This window comes from Curcuma longa, chromosome 5 (genome assembly GCF_044706935.1).
Source record: "Curcuma longa cultivar G26 ecotype Majalengka, Jawa Barat chromosome 5, ITB_CL_G26_1.1, whole genome shotgun sequence".
In the NCBI taxonomy this organism is placed as follows: Eukaryota; Viridiplantae; Streptophyta; class Magnoliopsida; order Zingiberales; family Zingiberaceae; genus Curcuma; species Curcuma longa.
Genome location: NC_133865.1, coordinates 4,845,080 through 4,856,441, shown reverse-complemented (window position 1 = coordinate 4,856,441; position 11,362 = coordinate 4,845,080). Strand labels below are relative to the sequence as shown.

The 11,362-nt window shown below is 32.6% G+C and overlaps 1 protein-coding gene across 1 annotated transcript; it reads right to left on the bottom strand.

The window, feature by feature from the left end:
- Positions 1-2,138: 2,138 nt before the first annotated feature.
- On the bottom strand, positions 2,139-2,786 carry LOC141829615 (rapid alkalinization factor-like). Its single transcript, XM_074717129.1, has one exon. It carries the CDS (start codon positions 2,728-2,730, stop codon positions 2,359-2,361), a length of 372 nt encoding a protein of 123 aa, XP_074573230.1. The 5' UTR covers positions 2,731-2,786; the 3' UTR covers positions 2,139-2,358.
- Positions 2,787-11,362: the final 8,576 nt, after the last annotated feature.

Below are 11,362 nucleotides of genomic sequence, written 5' to 3'. Positions count from 1 at the left end.
TGAGATTCAAATTCTTAATTTTAATTTTTTTATTATTTTTCTAAGTGTTTTATCATTGCACTACCCGGGAGATAAAAAAACTCAAATCATGAATGTGTTTATCTTTGTGTTACATCAATTTTAGCCAATTTATATGTAAATTTGATATTAAAATTGAAATGCTAATTTGATGTTTGATATTTCAATAGCTGAAACGATAAATTGCATCAAATAAAAAATATTAACTAATTAATATAACAATTTGGAATTAGCATTGAAAATTCAAAGTTAAAGCTAGTACAAAATGCTAAATTATAAAAACCATAGTTTATATAATTCAACCAAACCATCTGATACTTCAATGGATATTAAAATTAAATTTCGTTATAAGCCGTGACTAAAGAACTATTTACAATGATCAGTGTTTTCGTACATAATTACAGATTATAGTTAGAATTTAATAAATTCAGAAAACAATTGGATTAATCATATAAGTAGCTTCATCAAATTTGAGTTGGAACTAAATATTTTGAGTCTCTTCATCTAAATTTTTATCTTCTTTATGTTCATATATAGGCATGCATAACTAAATCTTATTCATTGTGTTGTTTTAATGGTGAAAATAAAAAAGATACTCTTTTATTTTTATTATTATTAAATATCAAAAGAGTATTTTATATCTTACAAATATCTCTATTCCAACATAATTATAACCATTTTGATTAAAATTATTTTAATATATTAAAAATTACTAAGTAAAGTTTAAACTGTTCAAATATTAATAAAACTATTTAAATTTGATCAAAATTGGTCTTTATTCAAAATCAATTAAATATCATAATTTTAATAAAAATCTCTATTAAAAGTAATTTTAACTAAAACTACCATAGTATTAATAATAGAACGATATTTTTGAGCTAAGTATTTTTTCAATATTTTTATAATAATGAAAATAAAAGAGTATTTTTTTCAAAATAAAATAAAATTGGAGATTTAATGGCCATTAGAACCGTCAATTTAGATTGAATTTTATTAGGTTGATCTGTCCGGTTAAATAATTTAGATGGGTTAATGAAATTTTATTAATCAATTTTAAGATGAGTTCAAGTGGTCGATTCGTTTAGGCCCACGATCCACATGGGTCAATCCATTATGGATTTGGATTGGTCCATGGATTAAAAAATTTTATTTTTCTTTAAAATTTAAATTTAAAATAGGAAATTTAATGGACTAGCTTGTGTACTTGATCATTCTAAACCATAATTCAAATTTAAAAAATTTCAATCTAAATTTAAAAATTTTAATATTTTTTATAAATTTTTATTTTTTGACATACTTGTGGGTTGGTCTGTCTAATCCATAATCCGTTTTGAATTAAGTTGAAGATTTCTTAATCTGCAAATTAGTAGGTCGATTTATTATGCCTCATTCTCTTGCTCTGCTGTTTTATTATATGATGAATTTTTGATGAATTAGTTTGTCTCGTTGTGTGTTAATCCGTTTGATAGCTCCAATGGCCCTACAAACATGTAAATCTATATTTTAATTAAAATATAATTTTGTGTAAAAAAATATTTATTAGATCCTGATTTAATTTCCGCGATCTAATTGAAAAGGTCCGGTGGCCCTACAAACATGTAAATATTATTTTTTATTTTTACAAAAATAAAATATCTAGAATTAAAAAAACATCTGATTTTGATTACGTGGATTTTTAATTTTTAAATATTATTTTAAATATTATGGAGCCAGCTGCCAGCGCATATCTGTAGCAAGCTGGATAAGTCGGCAATGATACTTCATTCATTGCCCCCAGCTCACAGCCAAAGACTGGCCATCCATGTGTGGCGAGGTGGCACTCACATGGAAACGATGAATTCACCCGACATTTAGCATTGGGATGAACTAAGATATCCAAAAGTATTCCGGATGTCTCGCTCATTCAATCGTAGATGGATGTTATACACGAGAAAATATGATAATAATATTTTATTTAATAAAAGATAAAATTTATCATTCTAACAATTTCGATCATTTATACTCTGAAAATATCATCATGATATGTCTGGATGCACGACTATATATTTTCTGGGTCAAATCAACAGCTCAGTCCAGGCTGCTGAATTCAATTATAATATCACGTCCATACGATATTTTTTTATATATAAAACGATGTAAATATATCGTACATCGACGACTCAAAATACTGATGAATTACTGACATAAAAAAGAGAAATTTAATTTGTTTACAGTATATAGTACCAAATGAAAGAACACAATCCACGAAGAAATTGGAGAAAGAATTGTAACGAGACGGATCGGAGTTCGATTGATCGATCGTTCTGCTTGCTTTTTTTTCTTGATGTAGAATGATCTGATTTACCTTCGGCAGCGGGTGATGGCGGAGCAGCTGCGGGAGTAGGGGTTGGCTTGGGCGCCGGGGCGGCAGTTGTAGTAGGAGGCGCCGCGGCGGGAGCAGGGGACGCTGTCACGGCGGAGGGCGGCGTAGCTGATGTAGTAGGAGCGGGCGAGGATGCGGCGGCTGGCCTCCGAGGCGAGCTCGAACTCCGTTCCGGCGAGGCACTCCCCGATGCTCCCGCGGCAGCCGGATCCGGCGCCCGGGATCCACCCCAGAGGCAGCTCGCCGGCGACCCCTGCTGCTGATGAGGCTCCGGAGGCCGCCGCCGCCGCGAGGAGGAGGAGGAGGAGGAGGAAGAGAGGGAGAAGAGGTGAAACGGTTGGTCTCGCCATGTGATCTTGCGGAGGCGGTCGTGCTTGGATGGAAGTTCACAAGCTGTAATGTAATGTGGTTGTTGTAGTGTGACACGGTGCGCATGCATTGTGGCTTGTGATATATAGAGAAATAGCGGTGGTGGTGAGAATTATTATTCTTATTAAATAATAATGATAATAATAATAATAAAACTAAAAAGAAATAATAAATCTATTTAATTAGGACAGTAAACTTAGCCGAGTCTAGCTCTAACATGTTTAAACTTATTCAATAATATAATTGAGTTAAATGAAGTCTGAATTTAAAATGAATTAAATTATTAAAATAATTATTTAAATTTGATTTAATTTTTTTATGATCTCTTATCCATCAATTGAATCTTTTGTCAATCGATTGAATCCTCTTTCTTTTCTTGCTAGTTCGATTTGATCAAATTCAATTCCGCATAATCCGATTGTTGTGATCGATTGAACATTTCTATCGGTCGATTGAACCTTAGAGTTTCCTTCACTGCTTGATGGTCTTATCTGATCCTTTGTTTCCACATAGGTTCGGTCTATTGTGTTTGTATTTCCTTCTGGGTTGAGATCCGAATTGATATGTTGTGCTTACCCTCTTCTGATCAATTGACTGAACCTCTCTCCGTTCGATTAATCGAATCCTTCAATCATAGAAGATTTTATTTTTTGAAAAATAAAATTAGCACAATACTAATAGAAATAATTCTTGAAAACATAGTTAGAAATAATTATATATTTAGTTGATATATTTGGACTTCTTTTATTTAGTGTCTGATTCTTTTGATCCACTAAAATTTTTCTATGATATTAAATTAACATAATAGATAGAAATAGTAAAGTGAAATAATATTAGCAATACTATATTTCAGTCAGACAAGTTAAATTGGACTGTGAGAATAGGTAGAAAAGAGTACTTGCCAATGGTTTAATAGACTTAACTAGCCAAGCATGCTTAAGTAATAATCTACAAGGGAGTACGTCATTAGCTGAACTAGACTTAAGAACGAAACTTTCCATGATGATTAATGTGAGTGGAGATTGCAAGGTTGATCTTGATCTGGAGTTCAAGTCGTTTGTTGTTCCTTGTGCTTGGATAGTTGGATTGTTGTTTCTTTTGAATGTCATTATTTTTTTTCAAAAGGTGAAATTTGTCATCCTAACGGCCTTACACGATCGGTCCCATGACCAGAGACAGATCTACACTATGACTGTCTTGGGCTGTAGCCCAGCCCAAATATGTGGGAAGAGGAAATCAAGTCATCCAATGGAAGACTATATGGTGGCTGAATTCAAACAAGTTGGTGACTATGAACTAGATTTATTAGTAATTTTCAATGAACTAGACTCCTTGAACTCTAATTCATGGATTCGTCCATATAAGACACAAATGTCGGCTTGCTGTCGCCGCCTACCGCCGCGGCCGTTGTCGGCATGTTGCTGCCGCTAGATCAAGAGATTGCTTTTCAATTTCCATGACTGAGAGTGGGCGATTAAAGGTTTGTGTTATGTTGACCAAATTGATTCATCTTGTATTGACGTTACATGTTTCTACCGTCACTACTGAGTGAGTTTTTTTTAGCAATGAAGCATGTGAAGACGTTAATTCGTAATGAAATGGAGGATGATTTTCTTGATGATTGTTTGACACTCTATATTGAACAATATTTAACTAAAGATATAGATATAAATTCTATTATAGATGAATTTTATATTTCAAAATCTCGTAGGACACAACTTTATTGAATGGTATAGTGTAAATGACTTTATTATTATTATATATATATATAGGGATAATAATATATAATTCATTATATTAAGTCAAGCCCCCCCCCCCTCCTAACTCTAATTTTTGGATGCGTTTCTACCCATGACTATCGGTGAAGAGGTAAATCGAAAAACTGCAGTTGGTCACGACGGAAGAGGATATTGCTCGATTTTGTTGAGATTCGAATCCTTATCTTTTTCTATAAGTTTATTCTGTCGTAACCAATTCAGCTATGTCTCAGGGTGAATGTCATCACTTTGAATACCTGCACGGTTGATATATCTTGAAGTTTTAAATTGTTTCAACTGTTAACTGTTGATCTAGTTCCTCTACGTTTCTTCGTAAGCTCTGATTTTGGTGATTCTCAGGAATGTGTCAAAGCTTATAGTGCTTGAAGCAAAACATGTTTTTATTTATTTATTTTTAACTTTTGCTTGAGAGATGGTTTAATTAACTTTTTTTTCTTTTACTAAGGGACTATTTTATAGGTTAAAATGGATTAGAGCATATTTTGGAATTTTTGATTTAAAACGATGCGTCTTTAAAAAAAATGTACATAAGAAACTTTTGTATTAGATGGTGCAAGCGGCATGTTAAGTATTAGTATTAGAGCATTTCCTTAGAATGTTACAGCTAAATTATAGATGATTTGTATGCATTAATTTAAGTTTAATACGTATTTCCCTAAATGCTATATTTGGATGGAGTGAAAGTTAATTAATGGAAGGGAAAGGGAGGACAAATAAAATATTTATATTTTTTTTATTTGAGAGGGAGCAAAGCTCATTAATTTAATATGTGTTATCCTGTTTGAAAAGAGAAGTAGAAGAATTAAAATTAAATATATAAAATTATAAAAATATCCTCACTTTTTAAATTAGATATAATTGATCTAATTTTTTATAATATTAATATTTATTTTATAAATTTAAATTAGATATTTTTTGAATAAAAAATTATTTTTTTAAATATTATTATTTAAATTAGTTATTTTTTGAATAAAAAATTTAATTCTTTTATACTATCAATAATAAAAAATTATCATTGACTACTCTAAATTAGTTTTCATATAAAATATTATCAATTCATTTTTCTATTAGGTTTAAATGCCCTTTGCAAGCTTTACATTCTTAGTTGAATTTAGTAACCAAAAAGTGAAGTAAAAAAAGCACCATCTTAAAAGCAATATCCTTTCCGCTATATATTTAATCATCAAAGTAACAAGTCTTACATTAAATAATAATAATTAAACAAACATCCAAAATTATCCAAGTACATAATATCCAAATAATAATACATAACATTCAAATATAATCATCCAATTATATATCACATAACAAGCAACAAAGTAATTATGCAATGGATTCTCTTCATCCATCATTTGGAATAATAAGTTTTTGTGATATTCATAAGGACATCCAAATAAAGCTCTCAATATCTTCAAGCATTGAACAAGATACAAATAGTACGTAGAAATTTTATGTTATTCAACACCTAATAGACTCAACAAACTCCACACTTCATTCTCAGAAATAAGAAATTCATTTGACTCAACCATTTTAGATGTTGAACTCATAATGGTTTGAGCTACTTGTTTAATTGCAATATTGTTTATATTGTCATAATCAACTTTACCTTTCTTTGCACTCTTGTTCTTGGATGATGCTCCAACAAATAAGTTTGCTTGAGATTTAGTTGGTTCAAAACTAAGAGTTGGAATTTGATCCTCATTGATTGCATCCAAATTGTCCAAATAAATTTCCTATTGAGATATCATAAATTCAATTTTATCAATGATTTCAAAATGATTTCCACCAACATTATTGTCCACTTCTATGCTAGCTCTTCTTTTTCTCATTTCTGACATAGTTTTATCATGTTGTCTCGTAGTCCTATCTTTCCCATATAATTGAACTAACTTCTCATAATTTTGAATATGCTTGCTTTTCCATTTGACAGCTTTTGGTTTTATCTATAAGTTACATATAATTACATCAAACATTCATTCATAGATGATATTAAAGAATAAATCAAATATAGGTTTCAAATGCATATCATGAAAGATACCTCAATTAATTGTTGCCAAACTTCAGGTTCAATGATGAACATTTTCATGGTGGGATCCATGCAAACTCACTCATATCATTCTTGTATAGATCATAACATGAAAATCAATATTTTTAAATATGTTTCATGCGATTTTGAATCCTGCCCTTATCGATAGGTTTGTCAAAAAATTTTACTTTCAATCAATTTATAATATTTTCAAATGCATGTGTAATAAAGGTTCCACTAACCTTATTGCCTATATTATGTTGGTTTAAATATGCATCAAACACACTAAGTATTTGTCTTGCTTACACTTGCATTTTCATTTTGCAAGTCTTTCTTTTTTGACATCCTTAAAAATAAAAATATAATAATAATCAAAACACATAATCACATAAACAACCATATGACATAAAATTCAAATAAATAATAAATTAAAATATCAAAATTCATAATCATCCAATTACATGAGAATTTATCCAAAATCACAATATAAACAAATAAACAAAAATATCACATATTATAATCTAACCACATAACTGCAACTATATGCAATTCTCCCATTCTTGCATTTTCATAGTCATCTCTATTACTATGATTTTTCTCTTGAGGTTCATTATTATTATTAAGTTCAGCATCGACTTTGGCAAATAATCCCTCAAGATCAACATTAATCAAGTAATTATATAAAATACAACAATAGAGAATAATTTCTTTTTGAGTTTCAACGTCATAATTTAGCTCCGTTGAACTTCCTATAATAGGAAATCTCTTCTTAGAGACTCTAAAAGCTCTTTCAAGTACAATACACAAAGAAGAATGTTGAAGATTAAATAACTCACAAACATTTTATGATGGATTACAACTATATTCTTTTAAAGGAGATTCAATAAGATAGTATTTTCCTAAAATAAAATTATGTGTTATTAAATTGTAAAAGCAATGAAAGCTAATCACAATATAAGCCATTTAATTTACTTTTCAAAATTTTAAGATACTCTTCTTTGTTTAATGTATTTTTTATTATTTTTGAGTGGATATATTGTCCCTTTCCACCTGATTAAGATATAAGTGAATTTCATATCAAATGTGAAAACTTTAGAGCATCAAAAGAGAGAAACTTTAATACGAATATGTGTTTCATCTATTGCTCTAACATAATCATGATATAATTAACCATGTCCAAATTATTAATAATTATGAACACAGACATGAATCTATTCTAGCAAAATATAAGAATAATATATTCATTAAAAAAAATGAGTAGAATCGATTGCTATTGAATATTTTTAAAAGAATTTATGACCTATCCAATTACTTGAGAAATTTATCCTCCAACTTTATTATAGCTCTTAAAATATTATAAAAATGTTGACTCATTGTTTCTCCCGATCGATAAAAAAGAAGTCAAGTTTATGATTTGTAACATTATAACCTAGCAAATAAAATGGTTTTGCTACTTGTTCTTTCAAGTGATCCTTGTTGTAGGTCGTAAGCCACCTCCTTTGATTAAAATATTACACAATCTAGCTCACAATTATAGAAGGACTAATTCTAATTATACAACGACATTAATCATTAGTTAACACTTTTGTCATTAATTCATTTCGTACAAGTTCCCTTCTAACCATACAACACAAGGAATTTTACTATTTTATTTGTTTCTATTTTGCGTATACCAAGCCACAACCAAACAAATAATTTGGGTCGATGCTAATTGATGCATACGATACAACTTAATGAAATTATTATGTTTACCGTTTTGATTACCCATCGATATTCAAATAAATAAAAAAATAAGTTATGAGTAAAAGTAAATAATTAAACGAAAAATAATTATGAAAATAATGATTTTGGAAACCTCAAATCAAAAATGAAAGATAACGCTGATAATCAAAATTCTTCAGTTCTTTCAAAACTTATTAAGTAAAAAGAACTGTAGATCTCTTAAATTTTGACTACAAACTTCAATGGCTTCTCCCTTCAGTTCGGTCAGAAGACATGTCGGATCCTCTCCTCCGGCGATCTAGCGCGGCAAGTGAGTTACGTTGTGAAGAAGGTGAGGGAGGAGCATTAGACTTTTGAGTGTGAGACAACCAGAAGAGGAATTGCGATGAGCTTAAGATTGGGTGAATACAAAAACCTAGAGGTTGATGAACGAGTTCTGAAGAGGGAAGGGGTATAATCGGTGTTGACGATATGGCAGGTGGTGACAAGCCCGAGAGTGAAGAACCTACTGTTGGCCAGTGAGAGCGGCATCGACACCTCCCTTGTGCTCATCTTGGCCGCCTTCGGGTATCTTCCCCGCCGCTGCTACTGCTTTTCCTCATACAGATCTACGCTAGCATGCGAGGAGAGGCCTCAAGCAGCAGCCGATGAGATCCGTACTGGGGAAGGAAAACCTGATGCTTCAATCGGATCTAGGATGGAGAGGAAGGAAGCGGAGTGGAAGATGAAATCGAAGAGCAAAAAGGGATGGATATGGGAGAGCCAACCCTTCGAGGAAGCGTAGAGGCATGAGAAGTGGGCAGTGCCATATCGATCCTGAGAGATGCACTGCCGAGGATGGCCACTGCTGCGGTTGCTATTGCCGCCATTTGGATTGGTCTCGGAGCTAAAAAATTGTCAGATCAGGAAAACAACAGTATCCATGCTTTTGTTGGACGATTTGGATTTCAATTGAAACCACCGAGAAAGAAGGCCATTGACCACGCCTCTTCCTCTTCCTTGCCTAAGGCCGTTGCTACAATACGGACCATAGTCGCAGATCACAAAAATTGTGGAATACGGACTGTAATCAGGGAGAAGACTTTGTTGTGGCCGAGAAACGAACGTATTGATAAAGAATTATAGAAGCCAGATTGATTACCTCTGGGATCATGCATTGGTAAAATTTTTAAGAACCTGATATCATATGATCAAAAAATAGATAGATTTGCCCGAAGGATGTTTCAACCGAACAGTTTGGAAAGATCATCCGAGTGGATACTGTTGTTTCTTCCTTCAATCTTCAAATCTTCGCTCGACCTCAACGTCTTTTGCTCGTGTTCTCGCCAAAATGATATTGTCCCCATCCAACATCTACGAGCGATGACATCAAAGTTTTCACTTTGCTATTCTTTTCATGGTGTTACAACCGAACAGTGAGGGAGGGAGGGAAGTCTAAAAATGAAAAAAATAGATGATGAATTCTATTATAGCCCGGATATTTTTTTTATTAAAAAGTTTTAGCCCATACATATTTATAATATATAAATCTTGGCTCTGACATTGAATAGTATTCATGTGAGATTTTAAAATTGCATGCAAAAGGCTCAATACTTGGCCCTTTAATTTGTTTGGAAGTTAAATGCCTTAGCCCTGTTGCAATTACATAAACTACTCTCATAAGTGCATATTGGAATACAAACTTTTCTACTCAAGAGCGAACTATTGAGCTATTTTATTTGAAGAAATGCTGCAAAAGAAATCGCTTATGGTTATCATAACTTTGGAAGTCCAGAGAAGGTACTAATTATACAGAAAAGGATGAAGCAGATGGAAATTTCATCAGATTAGCACACTTGCAGTGGCACAGAGGAACTTGTAGAAAGCTTTGATTTGAAAGCGTGTGGTGCCTCATCTCTTAGAACTGGTTGTCATTTCTAAGTACAATAGTACCATTTTGACCATGAATTAATCCAAGATGATTGATGTTCATGCACATTGTCTGCACATTATATTTCACAGACTTGTTCTAGATTTTCATCTATAATTTTTATTGTATCCAATGTGTTGCAATTAGGCTTCTAATTATGTAATTGATGTGGCAGATCTCGACTGGCTCCTTGGCTCAGATTTATCCCTCATCCAAAAGGATAAGGACGACGATCAAGTTCCTAAACTTGTCCCCCTAAAATCCTGCACACTAATGCACAAGACCGTCAGATGAAGATCGATAAATCTGAACCATTGGATATTCGAAAACCCTCAAAGATTATCCTTACCACATTAATAGCGCATCAATAGCCAATCACATGCGCTGATCTTCGCAGATGACGCTCCGTCTGATACTATATAAACCCTGCAGGTATGAAGGATAGAGGAGGTCTCTGGGCTCTCTCTCTCTTTCTCGCTCTAGCTCTTACGCATGCTATTTATTTCCTTTCCTTCTTTCTCTTTTCTGACTTGAGCGTCGGAGTAGCTTCCCGGGGCGCACCTCCGGCGCCAGTCTAACCCTCTTTTTAAGTGCTTTTCAGGGCCTCCCGTCTCTCTTGGCGATTCTTTTTGAGGAGTGTGTACGTCAGCAATTCTGAACCGGTGTTTGAACCATCCATGGCGAATTGATCGAAACAATAATGTCAAGTAGGGGTGAGCAGTACCCGCCCGGCCTGCTAAACCCGCCCACCACCCGCATCCGGAACCCGCCAACCCGCAGGTTTAAAAAAAAATTAAAAATAAAAATGGATAGAAAATTGACAAACTCGCTTGTACACGGGCGGGTTTCGGGTTTTAATTTTAAAATCCGACTAAACCCGACCCGCCCGCCTATTTATATACAAATAATAAAATATATGTATACATATATTAAAAATGATTTGTTTAATAATAGATAAGGAAAAAAAAGAGGTTATGATGGGAATCTCCATGGAGGATGTTAACTTGTTAAGCAATATGAAGAAATTGTAGATGGTAAACTTTAATTTGGTTTCTTTGGTTAGTTTTATTTATTCTCATAACCATTTATGAGGCTGAAACTTAAACATTATTATTTCTTTTCTGTTTTCATTCTTCAAGCACATTGAAAGAAAATGGCAAGCATTGTCTTGATGATTA

Coding starts and splice junctions, on each gene's coding strand:
- LOC141829615 (XM_074717129.1), bottom strand. CDS start 2,730: ATGGCGAGACCAACCGTTTCACCTCTTCTCCCTCTCTTCCTCCTCCTC.